The sequence below is a fragment of the Solanum lycopersicum genome, chromosome 6 (genome assembly GCF_036512215.1).
Source record: "Solanum lycopersicum chromosome 6, SLM_r2.1".
Classification (NCBI taxonomy): Eukaryota; Viridiplantae; Streptophyta; class Magnoliopsida; order Solanales; family Solanaceae; genus Solanum; species Solanum lycopersicum.
The window spans coordinates 50,094,179-50,112,721 of record NC_090805.1 but is presented as its reverse complement, the minus strand read 5'-3'; the positions used below and the strand labels follow the sequence as shown (position 1 = coordinate 50,112,721).

The window sequence follows — 18,543 nt, the reverse complement described above, 5'->3', positions numbered from 1 at the left end:
AAAGCTAATAGAAACGTGCAATATGCAAAGGCCAAATTACCCTTTATGCTTGTAAGATCAAAACAACTGATAAGTTGCAAAAAAGCTAAATTAATTTATGATTGCTCTTCAAGTTGATCTACAAATGTACCTAGATACAGAAAAAATTTAGATGTAAATACTAGTACATAGAACAAACAAGCTCATCTCGCAAACCGCAATCATTAGTACAAAGCTAGAAGACACTGTAGCATTTTCAAGTGTAATGCACAGTGGGAAGAATGTTCAGAACTGTAGTTGTTGTGCTGCAAACTGAAAGAGATAGTGCCACTGCTAAATGGAATGGTCCAAAACCAGAATTCTGATGAAAAAAAGATCAGTTCCTCCACTTTTCACCAGTATAAACTGCTTGATCACCAAGCTCTTCTTCAATTCTAAGCAACTGCAAAATAAACAATAAGTCTTACAAATTAGAAATAGGGAAAAAGGAAAAAACAGAAGATGAATCCTTTGAAGAGTCGAAGCACAATAAGAGCATGGCAGAGCTGAATGATGTGCCATTAAAGGGAAGAATAAACCTATAAAAGTTGAAAGCAGTTCATAAATTCAGCATAGATAGGCTAGCAAAATACCTGGTTGTACTTTGCAAGTCGTTCTCCTCGGCAAGGGGCACCAGCTTTAATTTGACTAGTAGCTAAGCCAACAGATAAATCAGATATGAAACTGTCTTCAGTTTCACCAAGTCTTTGAGATATCACAACCCCCCATTGGGCATCCTTGGCCATCTTGACAACTTCAATGGCTTCCGTCACTGTACCAATCTGATTAACCTGTATCCCAGCCAACCCATGCCATCAGACAGTATTTTTACATCAGTAACATATGTAACTGATATTTCCAGATGATATGGAGACTCATATCTATTCAATAGGTTTAAGCTATAAAAGGAAAGGATACTGTCCAATTCCACAAAAGGATTTATGATGCTATCAAGGAGAATTTACAAAGAAATCTGAGGACCTAATAGTCAAGAAAGTATCAGAATCCCTGGAAGTAATCAAAATGGCATATTTTACTAGGATCACAAATATAAGGCAGTGGTTCGGAAGTTAAAATAGTGCAAATGTTGTTTAGACATTTTTGCCATCACATTGACCTTGACAGTTGTGGAGGAACAAGTTCTCCAGAGCAGCCACAAATTATAAACAGTAGAGCAATCTCCAATGGCATGTAAAGCCTTCAGGGATTCTTGCCACCAATTGTGGTCATGATGAAACAAGGGCCCGAGAGTTGTACGTCTCATTAGAGAAAAGCAGTAAACACAAAGAACTGAATGTTAACTAATGAGGAGCAAAACGTTAACAGAGCTACTGAGTGCAACCTGCAATGGTCCCACTGTGGGATGTCGGGTAAAGGTCAGGATTACTCTGCTTATTGAGTCCCCATTTTTTTTTTTTGGGGGGGGGGGGGGGGGGGAGTTGGTAATCTGATCCACTGTAGATAGGATGATGAGGGTGGGTTCAAAGATGAGTTATGTTTTTGAGATAGAACGTAAACTAAAATGGAAGTCTTGTAATGTTGGATCACTAACCTAGGTATAAGCTTGTCCAGACATCTAATTACACATTCAAGAACTAATCCAACTCTAAATCATACTGCAGGCTAAACAATTAAAATGCTACATCGAGTCTGTGTTTCTGCAACTGTACATACATAAGATGCTGAAAGTCTAGTTCAATCCAGAATAAAGTCAAACCACACAAAATCCTGAATGATCATATGAAGTGTTGAGTTGCCAGCATATCCTCTTTTGCAGATACAATTGATAGGTTAGAAGAAAATATATTTGGAAAGATCTATATTTCTTCTGTTATAATAAATCAACTGCTTTCAGTATTATCACGAGAAGTCGGTGTCCCTTCACAAAATAAAGATTTAATCTCTTCAACCAACAATCTATGTGATATGGCTTATCCATTTTTAAAGCAAGGATATATCTCAAGAAAGCTCTTTTATAAAGGATGCTTTTTTTCCTTTTGTGCATCAAATTGACATATTTGCCACATATGTTATTGCTTTCACTCTTTTTGAGTGGGAAATCTTCATCATATGCTCCTTTTTTCTTGCTAGTTGTACCTATGCCATGGAGAGAGGAATAATATTTGCCCTTGATCAGTCAACAGTCTGAACCAGGAACCTCTCTCTCTTGAATTATGACCATCTCTCTTTCAGGATAGAGAGAAAGAGGTCTACTGGTGCACGATGACCAATGAGGCGCTGACCAAGGACAAAAGTTTGTTTCAAAGAAAGATGCAGAGTACCAGCAAATGTCGGTAGGTACCTTGAGAAGAAGAGCATTGCATGAGTTCTCTTGTATGGCTCTCTCGATCCGTTTAGGATTTGACATTATTAAGTCGCCTCCAACCACCTGCAGCAAGCAATTCATGTTTGACACATGATGGGACACACGATAAATATGACAGGACTTTAAGCAAATAGGAAGGTTCATTATAAATGTATGTGTATGGGTGGAAGCTCATCAAGGCTGATGTTAATCACGTGAGCAAATCGCCAGGAAGAATCCAGACAAACCTGGCATATTCCAAGACTAGAAAAGTACTTGACATGCTCCCAGTCCTCCTTGTCAAATGGATCTTCAATTGATACAATGGGGTAGTCTATAGGGAGAGAAAAGGAATAAGAAATGATGAGAATATGATGACTAACAGAAAGCTCACATCACAGAATCAATGAATAGCAAGTACCTGCGCACAGTTCTTTGTACATATCAATCATATCCTGTCCTGATTTAAAATTTTGTCCAGATTTATTTGGAGTTTTAAAATCTAAGTCATATTTTGTACCTACATTTGAAACACCACAAGTCAGTTTGTTAGTAATGAGAATATAAATATCTCACACATAACTATTTGCATCTTCTGGATGCTATGAATGAATTAATTACTTCATCTAAAAATATAAATAAATCACACAACCAAAAAGACGTATTTCATGAATGTGAGCATGGATTTAATGCATTATCAACTGAAGACTTTCCAAGCTATCTAAGAAAAAATATCATATGATTATACTAATCTACAATCAACAAAAATTTGAACTAAAGCAAATATATCACCTATACAAAACTCAGTGGCCGCAACACCAATTGCTATCTTTATTTTCTCATTGTATCCTGTTCTCCCAATAGCCTTTTGAACAAGGTCCAAGCCATCTCTTAAGCTGCAAATGCAGTATTCAGGGTCAATAATTTCATTGTGAAACATAAAATAAAGACGTCAAAACTTGCCTTGAGATGTTGGGAGTAAAACCGCCGTCTTCACCAACATTACACCCATGTGCACCATATGTCTCTGTAATAACTGCCTGCCTTTTAAACATAAGCAACAGACATTTTTTCTTTTCGGATAAAGTAATTGAGTTCATTGCATCCAGGGGGATACAAGAAACAGTACAAAAACAGGATTAACTCCTTAGATAAAATTGAAGGAGCTAATGAAGTCGATCAACAAATTTATATCATTTACAGCATTCACTATTCTTCAGCAGAAAAGATTCAAAAGACAATTTGCTTTGATTGTAGGACTGAAAAACGAAAGGACTGGAAGTGGACTCTCCTTCAAAGCATTTCATGTTTCTTTCCAATTGTAAGCAAAGACTATTGATATAAACACTTCAAACGTAAACTAGATTTAAGAAGTATTATTCAGATAATATATTTTTCAACAAATATAACACTGTTACTGAGTAGTAATTGGTGAGAAGAAATATTGGACCACAACACCAGTAGAACCTCAACTCTGAATTCTTCTGAGTAGTATCACATGTGGATATCATAGAAGGGTATCTAATATGCCAGCATGTACAGACTGCAACTTATATACTTTGGGCAAACAGAAATTATTTCACCATTATCCTATTCGTAAATTTTATCACTATTGTTGTTTCCTTTACTTTTGTTGTCAATACTTTTGTTTTCTTCGATATTTTCACCATAGTTTGTTTTACTCTAGTATTTTTTTAAATCTGTTTTCGAAAAAGCTTTTCTTGAGCTGAGGGTCTATTGAAAACAACCTCTCTACCCCACAAAGGTAGGGGTAAGGTCTACATACATCTCACCCTCTACAAAGTGGGTATATTATTGTATGGGCTAACAGAAATTCTGCACAAGTTACTGCATATTAATCCAGGGTTAAGAGAAGGTTCATGGATAATAGCAGTTGTGCAAGCAAATACTGTGTATCCACAAAATAAAAAAGCATGTCATCACTTTCCTGTTATAATTTAGAAGTGCACTTGACTTGACATTTGCCGTTTGTCTAGAGAAAATATTTGGAATATTTGAAAAGAACTTTCAATTTAGTCTATGTTTTATAATTTGGTCCGTTAATTCAACTTCAACTTGAAATAGAGAGTTTTTAAGTTTGAAAAAACTGGTTTGATAACTGATGCAAGTGAAACTATGGTTTCCAATCAAAAACTTCAACTTTTTTTCAAGTAAAATTCATGTCCAAACACAAAACTTCCAAATACCCTTAAAACTTCAACTTCATAAAATTATTCTTTTCAAACTTGAACAAAATATTGTTTGAGAATTCTGGCATAAACATGAGAAGACATAAGGCCAATAAGACAAATGTACTTTGTGTAATCAGTTGATGAGCAGTTTAAACTTCCTTCATGAGGCAGAGATAGACTATCAGAATAACAGGTTAACAAATATTTTAGTTGAACTAATTCACCTTCAGGTGATGATATGTCTCTGAACCCATTTGTAAAGCTTCCTCAAATGTGTTTGATCCCACTGGAAGAATCATTATCTCCTGTGAAAGTTAAATATCAAATTTCAGATATTATTTACAATTTAGAACATTATGGGGTCAAAATAGATATGCCATATCAAGATGCAAAACATTGAAGAAATTGATAGAACATAGTGGCAAAGTAGCTCAAGGAAGTATCTATGACGTAAACAAAAGCGAAAGTGGGAAATGCATTAGGTAATAAGTTAGCATTCATCATTCTAAGCAGACAAAGGTCTTATAACCTTCATTTGAAGTTACTTTTGGTCATTGGAAGTGACTATTTATGATAAGACGAGACTGGACAGTTTCTTTCATAATCACATTATGATTCTTTAAATCAGTCAACAAAAGTAACTTTCATATGTATATGTTACTGACTTTTAAAAAAATGTAATTTCTATATGTATCTTAAACTCTCTTATGTAAATGTCAGCAACTCATCTACATGTCAAAAATAGGTGCAAGTGCAAAACCAAGAAAAACAAAAAGATTGTGGGTGAATAGTGAGAGAATCAAAGAAAAAAAGAACAAGTCAGTATCATTAACCCAAAACCAATGTACAAAAAGATTGTGGGTGAATAGTGAGAGAATCAAAGAAAGAGAGAACAAGTCAGTATCATTAACCCAAAACCAATGTATAATCTTTTCAATAAAACTTAATGAAAAAATAGCATTTCACTGGCTTGTTCTTCTTGCTCTTGGCAGTAGGTACTATTTCAAAGATAATAAATCAACACCACTATGAAGAACTTGGGAGCAATCATTGTGCAGGTCTTAATATTCTAAGCAGATGTACAATAGACTGCAGGTTTACCTGAATAGCCAAGTTGTTTCCACCATGCTTTCCTCCACTTATGAGAGTAAAGACCGGAACAGGAAGAAGCGGGCTTGTTTGACCAGAAAGATCAGCAATGTGTTTGTGAAGAGAAACCTGAAGTTCTTTGACTGATAAGCTACGTAATCCAGTGAAGATTATCATGTTAGGTATACTACTGAGGAAGTATGCTTGCCTCTTTTTCAGCAGCTCCAGCTTTGCAAGCAGCTATGGAGACAGCTAAAATAGCATTTGCTCCAAGTTCACTCTAGCACAGTGGACAAAGACAAGGTCAATCAGCATGGAAGTTATTATGTCTAGAAAATGGAATATTATTAAACTTGCATATATTGACAAATGAGAAACTTGAGAATAGGCCAATTACAAAGTCAAACTATCATTATTGCAAGAAAATACTTTCTAGTAGACATCATATGAATGGTGCTAAAAAAGGTACACTTGGAGCCAGAGTGTAGAGCTACTTTTCTAAAGCCAGTGATAGATACTTTCTTAACCATAGGACACACACATAAAAAAAGGACAAAACTATGACAAAGAGGACGGAAAGAAGTGCATATGCCCGCTCAAGGGAGCCTAATCAACAAAGGTCTAATGGAAAGGATACTAAAGTTGAATTGTCCATACTATGTTCACTAATTTGGTGAACAGTGAAAGAAAAACTCTTCTGAAAGAAGTAAACTAGTGGATATGACAGAACGGAATGTCAAAGATAGGGAAAGCTTCAGTTGCCTCTAGGTAAAACATCTCCAACTCCAGGCTCCACAAAATTTATCTTTTAACAAAGCAACTCTTGTTTTACACTTTCCTGCAACCCAACAAGTTGAGAAAATATGTATGCTAGTTGCAAGATGACAATTTTTAAGACATCATAAACTGTGCAGGTAGTCTAAAGTAGCATCTATGTACTAGGAGCTTGTTTGGATTGGCTTTTAGCTTTTGTCTTGTAAACCAAAAGTCACAAGTTAGAATCCTTACGTATACCTTTTGGCTTATAAGCCAAAAGTCATAAGTTAGAATCCTAACTTATACCTTTTGGCTTATTTTTATCATTTAGCTTAAAATCAAGAGCTTTAAGCACTTCTTAAATTAGCTCTGTCACTAAAAAAGTGCTTAAGAGCTATTTTGGCATAAAAGCACTTAAACTGAGTCTATTCAAACAGGTTTCTAAGTATCATATTCATAAACTATGCAGGAAATTGATAATATGTAGAGCCACTCAGATTCAGATGATAACCTAAACTAAATAAGTATCAGATTGTTTGAACATTTATACCTTATTTTCCGTTTTATCCAAGTCTATCATGACCTGGTCAATCTGAGATTGAAGAGTTGGATCCATACCAACCAATGCCACTGAAATTTTCTCATTAATATTCTTGACAGCTCTATTCACACTATTTCCAAGATAAGTTCCTTTTTCTCCATCACGTAGTTCAATCGCCTCATACCTGATATTTTAGAACAAAAATCATTACACCATTTACCTTATCTCCAATATAAATTGCAGTGACTAAGTAAATGTTCAAATACAGATCTGCAACAAGCACAAAAAAGACAAATCACACAGAGAGGCTGGATAATATTTTTATTTTCACCATCGCACTTCCAACCTCTATCTTAGTATCTATGTATCTTTTTTTTCTTTTTTTTTTTTTTTTTTGCTTTTCACAGGTAGTTCTTATTGAGAAGTAAAAATGAGATATACACAGCATTAGAATCTGAATTCTGAATTAAGACTAGAAAGTACCAACTACCAAGGACCCGTCATTCTAGTCTCATATATAAAAGTTTTTTAGTAAAGATGAACAGGGGAGCTACTCTTGCATGCATCAAAGAAAATTGTTGAGGAGCAAAAGACAAACCAAGGGGTCATTGCTTCTAAGTTTCAACCTGAACAACTATTCATATGAACAAAAAAGGTCTTTGCATGCATCAAAAAGATGGCCTTTGCACTTGATTTATACACCCATCAAACAATCATTATCAACAAAAGAACTTTTCTCCCCATTTCGTGACCTGAATATTACAGGATGGATGTAGATGATTCATATAGCTGAGTCTGAGAGGGGAAGGCTGAGTGGTTAAGGGCCATGAGGAATAGGAGAAACCATATGGAAATCTTGGATAGGAATATTAACGACAAACTTGCTGAACAAATCTGCTCTCACCATGGCGAGTAGGATTAAGTGGAAGAGATATTTACATAGACTTTCATTTAGTCCTTTCGTAAACTGTGCTTCAGAGGTTGTGTTGTGAACTCGTAAGGTGCACAGAAGTTGGCCCGGACGCCACCCACGTACACACACATATTTATAGAAAGATAGAAAAGAATCATATAGACAACAACAACTGATCTGGGATTGAGCAACAGTGATTGATAAATTTCCTTGAGTTCAACAAAAGATCAGATTTGCGAAGGCATGAATAATTTCATGGAATTTGAAATTCGCGACTACAAACAAAAAGAGAAAGAAAAATCTTCTTTAAAGAAAAGAAAGATAGCAAACAATATACATTCCTGAAGAAGAACCACTAGGAGCAGAAGCACACATAAAATAAGATGGTCTTTTCACGAATAAAAAAAACTGTTTTATAATTAAAAAAAAAAAGGAATCAAGGGCATTTGCTCACATAAAACAATTCTTATGAAAAAAATAACATTTCCTTCTGTCTGGTACTTCTAGGACAGAGATTACTTGAGTTAACTTTTATCATGTAATGGACCTGAATATAACAGAATAGACTTAAGGGATTCATGTGGCAGGGTCCTCAAGGGGAAGGCGTAGTGGTGGAAGCAGAGACAATATGGAAGGATAAACTTCCATGATCTATCTAAAATTTTATTTCAATCTCAATTAGTTAAGTTAATCCTTTCCAAAACCTGTACTAGATAGGTGGCACTACTAATTAGTCGAGCTGCATGCAAATTGGCTTGAACATAGTCAAACTACGGACACAAATTTACTTATTTAGGATTGAGCTATAGCTGATTAACTAAATTTACTTAGTTCAACAAAGAAACAATTTTGAATTCACCACTACACAAAAATTAAAAAGGAAAGAAAAAGGCATACATTCCAGAAGAAGCACCACTGGGAGCAGAAGCACGGAAGAGTCCTTTGTTAGTATGCAAATCAACTTCGACGGTCGGAATCCCTCTACTATCCAATATCTGCCGGGCTTTCACCTTAGTTATCACCGAAGGTACAGCTTTCCTCATGTGATTCGACTAACAAGCATAGAGATATAGTTATATGAAATTCCATATTTGAATCAAAGCACAAAAATTTCAAAAAAATGAAAAGGATCTTACAATGAAGAGGACGGGATCGGAAGTTTTAGCTCTAACGGCGGCATTGACAGCGTCTTCGATTCTCCGAGATAGCAAGTGCTTATCCAGATATTCCTGCACCGACATTTTCTTCTCCGATTGAATTTTCAGGGAATGAAAGTGAAGATGAAATACCAATTTGGACTGAAAGATGAACTCTGCGTTTTATGTGTAGCCAATCGGAGACTGTCAACTTTGTTTAAGCTCTTTCCTTATTCATTCGTTACGACGTCGTTACTTGTTACTCGATGACGTTGTTTCCCCGTGGTATCATGATCATTAAAACGGGTCAGGATCCGGACCATTATTCAATCCTTTCTTTTATTATTAGTAATATCGACCAATTATAACTTAATTTATTTTTATTTAATCCATTTTAAATTTCAATCAACTTATTTATCATTATTACTCGGTGTATTTTTTAAATTGCAACTCATATATAAGTAGCTAGTTATAGACCATTCTCCAATTTTTTCCAAATCAAACACTAATTATCTTGTGATAAAAAAATTCTACATGAATATAATAATTCAATTGCAAATGTTTTAACAATAGTAATATATTTATTATAATTCTACAGGTTGAACAAAGGTAATGTTGAAATAATACAAATAAGGAAATTAGACAATGTTTGACTATTTATAGGATCATGTTCATAAGCAGCATGTGTGTATATTCACTTTAAATCATATTTCTCCAATACCTTTCGAAAAAATTGTTTATTATAGTAAATTTTTAATTTAAAATAAATATTATAGCTATAATTTTATTTAAATTCAATTCGTCGTAAACACATTGTCATTCATATTTCTTTTTTTAATTTCGCTTGACACTCTCATTTATCTCCCTCACTTTTCTCACTATATAAAAATACAAATGCATAATTATGTTTGTGTAAATCGAGAAAAAACATATACACAAATGCATATATTTCCATCCTATAGACTTAAAATTATGGTAAAACAAATCTTCTTCTGCCCAATTATATCTTTTGCATTTATCTCTCTCACTTTATATAAACACAATTTATACAAATACAATGTATAGTTTGTTTTGTATAAGCGAGATAGATTTGATATACAAATACAAATGTTTTAACTCGGTTCAGTTGTGTAAAAAACCAAATTTTATGCAGATATACAAACACAATCATTGATACATATACATACTAGTTACATATATATAATTATCTAACAAATATATGTATACAATTAATCTCTCAATCTCCACACTCTCTCTAGTCTCTCCCATAATCTCGCTCGCCACTCTAGCATAATACAAAGATATACAAACATGATTTTTTGATTTTAGACACATACACTTGATTAATACAAATCGTCGCAATTTATACATATCTAATGTTATAATTTGCTATGGATCGCAAATAGCAAAACTATAGTTATAGAGCACTATATGATTTTTATGTTTTTTATTTATTTATTCATATATGGTTAATCTATCTCTCCTCTTCTTAGGTTCATCATAATCAACCTCTCGCACTTCATTACTCAAACATTTGACCATCTTCTCTTCATATATCTAAATTAATTTAATTTCACGTCTCTTATCATGTCTATTATGAGACCCACTATCACCTTGTCCATAATATCAAAATATTTCTTCCTGGTAATAAAAATAGAAATGTGAAAGAGTTATAAATGACTTGGCCTGTGTACCCCAGTGGACAAGAGGGTTTCAACAAAATAACTTGGCATAATATATATAATGGATCCTAAATTTGTCGATTAAATTTTAACTTTGACCTTCAACTTTCATAATGCACAAACATGCACTTTAACTATCAAACTTTTAAATAAATAAACATATGAGTCCTACATGACACAATACACGTAGGACACCACGTAGGACAAAAAATGACATGCAGGACACGTATATTTATTTGTTCAACTTTATATAAGTTTAAGTGTTTACTTGTTCATATCCAAAATTAAAAGATATAAATATGATTCAAAACTAAATTAAATAACACAATTATGTATTATGCCAAATAACTTTTATGTTCATTATGAAAAAAAAAATGGTCGAAGGAGAAATGACTAGTCTAAAACTTTTTAAAATCCACTTCAACAACAAAAGATGTATGGAATGTAATTAAAAAGAAAAAGTAATAAAGTATGATTTGTGATTTGAGAAGTAGTAAATAACTAATAAAACTTCACCATACTACTAAAATATAAGTCAATTTGTAACCATATTATAAAATTGACATTCAGATATGTGATTTTTATAAGTCAATTTGTAATCATGCTATAAAATTAATATTCAGATATGTGATTTTGAGATGATGGTTCTAAATTTTTTAAATTACAATTTTAATTTATTTTTAAAATGCAAAATTTGACACATAAATTGTATTTTGTAAGAAAATGACTTGTCAATCTAAATTTTGGTGAAGATATTATCCGTATTATATTAAAGAATAACTAATTAATTTTATTGTTGATTAATAGATATCTATACGAATTATATGTATTCGAAAATATATAATCAGAAACATTTATTTCTAAAAAGAACATAAAATATATGTGATGTATCAGGGCGATATTCTTAAATATTTTGATATCTTGTTTATAAACAACGTTTTACTAATTTGATAAGATTTTATAAAAATTGAAAAACTTTGACAGTTTTCACAATTTGTAAAATTTTCAAGTTTATGAAAAAAAAAATTATGAAATTTAAACTCCATTCTATCAATTAGGTTTCATATTACAATTTTAAATTATAATTTCATATTGAATGTCGAAATAAACCCTTGTTCATATCCAAAGCAAATGAGATTTTAAAGAAGTCGAATTGGTCTAATATTTGGTCGATCCGCTATTTACATAAAAAATTATTTAGAAAAATAATTTAACACTTGTTATATTTTAATTAGTCAATAGTAAGTGATCTTGACGCATAAAAGTTGTTAGATGAGTATACTTACAAGACAAATTTGGACAAGATTACGTAATGTCTTTGTCTATTCATAGGCTAAATTTGTAGTATGATAGTATAAAACTGCTTTTTAATTTAGGCTTAAGTCATCTGCAGCCACTCAAAATTGTCCGCATAATTTATTTAGACACCTCAACTAATCCCTATGCCAATTGAACACTTTATTTGTTCAAAAGTCATTCCTATTAGACACAAAATGCTGACATGGCAAAAAACGTGTAATTCACTTTCTTTGAGCGCGTTAATTTATTAAAAATAATATTTTTCCTTTTTTTTCTTAATTTAACCCCTAAGTTAATTTTTTTAAAAATTAATTAACAAAAAAGAAAAGGATAGTTGTCTTCTTCCCTCTTTCTATCGTTTCTTTCACCATTTTTATCTTCTTTTTTTTTTACACAGCACACTACACTCCCTCCACCTCTCTTTCTCTCACCCTCATCGTTCCTTCATGCTTTCTTCTTTTTTCTTATATCGTTTTTTGTCTCAAATATCTCGAAGTAGTTTCATTTACAATGATAAAAAAAAAATATGAATAGATTTTTTTGGGCAAAAGTCTGTTAATTTTTTTTTTCAATTTTAATAAATAATTTCTAATGTATAAAAGATGAAGACAATGTGTGAAAATTTTAATGCTATTGAAATGAAAGAGAATGCATATAGCTTGAATAGACAACAATGGTGTGTCATTGTAGCTCCATGGAAGAGAAGAAAGAGACGGAGCGACACCAACTCCATGGAAAATTAGAAATGGGTTTCTGAAGAAGGAGGAAGAAAGTGGGGAGGGTGGAGGCTTTAATTAAAAATATTTTTTTTTTAATTTTTTAAAATACTTTATGAATTAATTATATAAAGGTTTTAAAAAAATTAAATGTAATGCCACATGCCATCATATTATTGATAAAATTAATATGAATTTGCGTTTGAGATACATGCGTGTTTATTTTTCAATTGATTGTCAGTTTGTGTCAAATAGGTATAATTTTTTTAAGGTTTAAGTGTTCAATAGGTATATTGTTTAGTTGAGGTGTTTAAGTGAAATATGAGGACAACTTTAAGTGACTATGAATGACTTAGGCCTTTAATTTAATTTGATTGATATACACGTCCTTTAATTCTTTGATGTGAACAAATACATATATATAAAATTGAACAAGTAAAGATATATTTATAAATGGAAAAATTATGCGGTTAAATAAACTTATACTACTTCCTGTCTCCTCCCTCTCTCAATCTGCTTGTCATATATACAAATACATATGTATAATGAACAATTATTTAATCGATATATATATATACAATTTACCTCTCTCCCACTCTCTGCCCTCTCTCTCGCCTCTCTCCTCCTTCTCCCAATCTCACTCACCTCTCTCCTCCCTCTATCAATCTCGTCTGTCATATAAACAAATACATATGTATAATATACAATTATCTAATCGATATACATATACAATTCGCCTCTCTCCCATTCTTTACCCTCTCTCCTAGTCTCGCTCGAGTCTCTCCTTTTATAACAAGTAGCTATGGATTGTAATTATCAAATCATAATTGTTGAGAGTAATTGAACTATTTTTGAGTGACTATATATGAAAGTTCCTTCTTCGAAATTAAAGTTCTACAAATCAATTTAAGTGTCTCGTATGTGAATTGATAGGTAATACAAGTACCTGTATATGCCAATTTAAAATCAAGGGATATAAATGTTAAAATAAAATTAAGTTAATCATTATTTTGATATATTAGGTCTATATTTGAGTGACTAAATAACAAATTGTGCCAATTTGGTCAACAAAATTTTAGGAAATGACATAAAAAGGTTAAGACAGCCATACCTATGTTACGCTCTTGAAGCGCCAAAATTCGAAATTTAAAATTTAAATCTCGATTCAAGAGCCATATTTTTTTTCTTTAAAAAATAAACCAGAGGCACTAATTATTTTAATTTTTTTTTAGCCCTACATTTCTTCAATAAAGTCTCATTTTCACCTTACAAATCTCAGAACTTCCATTTCTCTTTACACTTTCAAACCTTCCTCCTCTAAAAAACCCTCTCTGTTTCTCAACTTTCTGCTGTGAAAATGCGTGAGATTCTTCACATTCAAGGTGGCCAATGCGGTAACCAAATCGGATCCAAGTTCTGGGAAGTTGTGTGTGCGGAGCATGGGATTGATTCAACCGGAAGGTACCAGGGAGACACAGATCTACAACTTGAGAGGGTGAATGTGTATTACAATGAAGCTAGTGGTGGACGGTTTGTTCCTAGGGCTGTGCTTATGGATCTGGAACCAGGGACCATGGACAGTATCAGATCTGGGACTTATGGCCAGATCTTTCGTCCTGATAACTTTGTTTTTGGCCAATCTGGTGCTGGGAACAACTGGGCTAAGGGTCATTACACTGAGGGTGCTGAGCTGATTGATTCTGTTCTCGATGTTGTGCGTAAAGAAGCTGAAAACTGTGACTGCCTTCAAGGTGTTTGTTTTAACTGCTCTTATGCTCTTGATTTGTTTAGATTGTATTATAGATTTAAGATCTGCTGCTGAGGTCTTATTGCTTGTTGTTGACATGTGTACACAGTCATATATGAATCTAACTATCTAATCTGAAGTGTTAAAAACAATTTGCAGCTTAGTTAAGAAATTTTAGAAATTATTTTGCAAACCCTCACTTAAATAACCAAGTAGAAATGATGTCTGTAACGCTTTGGGGCATGATAAGTCAGATCTTTTAGTTTGTTGTGGTAAGGAGGTCAATAATGACTTGAATATCAATAGTGGAAGTCGGTTTGTGAGAGAAATATCAGAGTGGTAATGCTGATAGCTTAATGTACTTGGAAATTTGTGAGAAAAGTACCTTAGAAACAGCAGTATAATTCAAGAATAAGTTCATTAGAAATAGCAAAAACGTAATAGAGGAAAAAAGATCGAAGGGAGAGGAGAAGATTGGTACCAGACAACAAAACAGCTAAGCATGGTTTGGTATTAAATGTAAGAACATAGAATCCAATTTATTTAGGCTATAACTGGAGTGGGTAAAGATACTTGTATTAACCATTTTAAAGACTTGTGTTCTTTGGTGCTTACCTGTGGTATCATATGCAGGGTTTCAGGTGTGCCACTCCCTGGGAGGAGGGACTGGGTCCGGAATGGGAACCCTTTTGATTTCAAAGATCAGAGAGGAGTACCCAGATAGAATGATGCTTACCTTCTCTGTTTTCCCATCTCCAAAGGTTTCAGACACTGTTGTTGAGCCTTACAATGCCACACTATCTGTTCATCAGCTTGTGGAGAATGCAGATGAGTGTATGGTTCTTGACAATGAGGCGCTGTATGACATTTGTTTCCGTACCCTCAAGCTGACAACTCCTAGCTGTAAGTAGCCTCAGTTTAATCTGAATTACACTGGCATATACTTACCTAGTCATTGATTTCATTGAGATAATTTTTAGCATTATGATAGAATATATCTGGATTTTCACTAGTAAGTTGCACGTTTTCACACATTTGACCAAATATTCTCTATGTGATAATGTTCTTTATGATGGTGCAGTCAATCTTCCTTCCCCCTCCCCATTTTTATCTGTTCTGAATTAATTTCCCCTTCTGTACTCTTGATTAAAATTGCATTTTGAACCCAAATAGATTGTATTTCTCTCTATATAACATCAATTGTTTGTAGTTTACTAATATAGGCTTTCTTGGCAAAAATTTGCATTTTTTGAATGTAGACTGGTTTTTTTCACCAACTAATACAGCTCTAGAGGTTTCTTAGCTTGTCCCTTTAATCTGCATAAAACCTACTTTCCTGACAGTGTTGTTTGGTTAGCTATATATCCCTGTATGCTTTATGATGTTTTAATTACTTTATTATCTAAAGTTGCATTTTCTGATTCTGTTCCTTCATCTTCTAACAGTTGGTGACCTGAATCACCTGATATCTGCAACCATGTCTGGAGTAACTTGCTGCCTCAGATTTCCTGGCCAGCTTAACTCTGATCTCAGAAAGCTTGCTGTAAATCTCATTCCTTTTCCCCGTCTTCACTTTTTCATGGTTGGGTTTGCACCACTTACATCACGAGGTTCCCAACAATACCGGGCTTTGACTGTCCCTGAGTTAACTCAGCAAATGTGGGATGCTAAGAATATGATGTGTGCTGCTGATCCTCGACATGGCCGTTATTTGACAGCATCAGCTATGTTCCGTGGAAAGATGAGCACCAAGGAAGTTGATGAACAGATGCTTAACGTGCAGAACAAAAACTCTTCTTACTTCATCGAGTGGATCCCCAACAATGTTAAGTCAACAGTCTGTGATATTCCTCCAACTGGTCTAAAGATGGCATCAACTTTCATTGGAAACTCAACCTCCATTCAAGAAATGTTCCGTCGTGTTAGTGAACAATTCACGGCCATGTTTAGGAGGAAGGCTTTCTTGCACTGGTACACTGGTGAAGGAATGGACGAGATGGAGTTCACTGAGGCTGAGAGCAACATGAATGATTTGGTCTCTGAATATCAGCAGTATCAAGATGCAGTGGCAGATGAGGAAGAGTATGAGGATGAGGAGGAAGACGATCCATACCGTGACTGATGTGATCATGCTGTGTAATTTTACTTGAATTGATATTTGTAGTAGTTTCTTTCCAGTTGTGGTTGTAACCTCAACTACCATCTACCCGAACCCATCCATGAACATGAACATTTATTTGTAGTTGTCTTTAACTGCAAACACAGTTCCTTCAAATATTAGCTTTGTATTGGATTACCTACCTTGAAATATTACTACTTGCAGATTGAATGTTATCTCTACCTACTTTCAGTTATGAGTTTGAGATCGATTTGGGTAAACCGTTTAGTTTGAAAGGTACAAATGATAAGTTTGTAGGTGGTAGCGGTAAGAATAATTTATTTTCACGATAATGGCATAGTCAACCGATAAAATAAGGTTGAGGGTTATGATTGACCCTTTTCTCTTTAATCTTATACTAGTGCGTGTAACATTATTTGCATACTTTTGTCCCACTAAATTTAACAGCTATTACCTGTCAAAGCACTAAGATTATGATAATATTGACTTTGTTTGGGTGGGGGAGAGATGAATTATGGACCACTATTTCCAACTTTTCCTTTCATCCAATATGAATTATTAATGTATTGGTAGTAGTATAAATAGGGCTCCAAAATGGTGTATGAATCACTTGGAGATAGAAATGGGGAAGTATGAGTTGTTTATGGTGATATTACTGGTGAGTGGATATGGTTTTGTTGATGGTCTGAGAATGGATTATTATTTCATGATGGGTTGCCCATTTGCTGAGGGAATAGTGAAGAACATTGTGAATAGGCATTTGCAAGCTGATCCTACTCTTGCTGCTGCCCTTGTCAGGATGCACTTCCACGATTGCTTTGTTCAGGTAACTAAAGTATTACTTTAACATGCATGAGATCGAGTTGAGACATGAAATTTTTGTTTGTCTTGAAAGGGATGTGATGCGTCGGTGTTGATTGATTCAACAAAGGGTAACACAGCAGAAAAGGATTCGCCAGCAAATTTAAGCGTAAGAGGCTATGAAGTCATTGATGAAGTCAAGGAACAACTCGAAATCCAATGCCCTGGAGTCGTTTCTTGTGCTGATATTCTTGCCATGGCTGCAAGGGATGCTGTCTTCTTTGTAAGATATATATATATATATATTCATCTCTCTCTATATACGAATAATTAAATTAATTGTTATGTATATATATGCTAGGCTGGAGGTCCAGTGTATGACATACCAAAAGGAAGAAAGGATGGAACAAGATCAAGAATAGAGGACACAATCAATCTACCTCCTCCCACACTTAATAGTTCTGAACTTATCAGATTGTTTGGCCAACATGGCTTCACTGCTCAAGAGATGGTGGCTCTATCTGGTAAAATATTTGTCATACATACATACATACATATATATATGAATTAGGGTTATTAATCTATGTGATGAATATATAGGGGCACATACACTAGGAGTGGCAAGATGCTCATCATTCAAGCATAGATTGAGTAACTTTGACTCAACCCATGATGTGGATCCAACTTTGGATGCCCAATTTGCCAAGACTCTATCAAAAAGATGCGCTAATAGTGACAAGTCTGAGCAGGCCTTTGACAACACAAAAGATAGTTTTGACAATGACTACTATTATGGTTTACAAAGAAACACTGGTGTCCTCTTCTCAGATCAAACTCTTTACAACCACCCTAGAACTAGAGGCATTGTAAATGCTTATGCCTTTAATCAAGCTATGTTCTTCCTTGATTTTCAACAAGCCATGATTAAAATGGGGTTACTTGATGTCAAAGAAGGCTCCAAGGGTGAAGTGCGAGCCAACTGTCGTATCATCAATTGATTATTATTACTATTACTATATATGCATGTAAAACCAGCTTTTTTATATATAATAGCCAGAGTAATTAATATGGTTTGTCTGTGTGCATGGGACCAATAATATTATTGTTAAATATCAAATCATATTTTATTGGTCAAAATTATTATTAAGAAGTTAAGTTCAAGTTAACCTTTTTCTTAAGTAGCTCTAATTTAAATGAGTTAAAAAAATCTTTTAAACTTATATTCGTCC

At 33.8% G+C, this 18,543-nt stretch overlaps 3 protein-coding genes across 3 annotated transcripts; 2 read left to right on the top strand and 1 right to left on the bottom strand.

Moving 5' to 3' along the window:
- Window positions 1-70: 70 nt before the first annotated feature.
- Window positions 71-9,181, bottom strand: LOC101262427 (cytosolic enolase 3). The gene is made up of 13 exons (XM_004241137.5): window positions 8,951-9,181; window positions 8,712-8,866; window positions 6,911-7,085; window positions 5,813-5,884; window positions 5,617-5,733; window positions 4,740-4,820; window positions 3,287-3,363; window positions 3,116-3,219; window positions 2,745-2,843; window positions 2,572-2,657; window positions 2,321-2,407; window positions 612-809; window positions 71-421 (listed from the first exon to the last, which is right to left on the bottom strand). The coding sequence occupies exons 1-13, from the start codon at window positions 9,053-9,055 to the stop codon at window positions 356-358; spliced, it is 1,422 nt and encodes a 473-aa protein (XP_004241185.1). The 5' UTR covers window positions 9,056-9,181; the 3' UTR covers window positions 71-355.
- A 4,584-nt stretch (window positions 9,182-13,765) lies between these two features.
- LOC101262728 (tubulin beta-2 chain) lies at window positions 13,766-16,728 on the top strand. The gene is made up of 3 exons (XM_004241138.5): window positions 13,766-14,398; window positions 15,028-15,297; window positions 15,840-16,728. The coding sequence occupies exons 1-3, from the start codon at window positions 14,005-14,007 to the stop codon at window positions 16,514-16,516; spliced, it is 1,341 nt and encodes a 446-aa protein (XP_004241186.1). The 5' UTR covers window positions 13,766-14,004; the 3' UTR covers window positions 16,517-16,728.
- Window positions 16,729-17,003: 275 nt separating this feature from the next.
- On the top strand, window positions 17,004-18,451 carry LOC101263035 (peroxidase 47). The gene is made up of 4 exons (XM_004241139.5): window positions 17,004-17,339; window positions 17,409-17,597; window positions 17,676-17,838; window positions 17,915-18,451. Exons 1-4 carry the CDS (start codon window positions 17,115-17,117, stop codon window positions 18,310-18,312), a joined length of 975 nt encoding a protein of 324 aa, XP_004241187.1. The 5' UTR covers window positions 17,004-17,114; the 3' UTR covers window positions 18,313-18,451.
- Window positions 18,452-18,543: the final 92 nt, after the last annotated feature.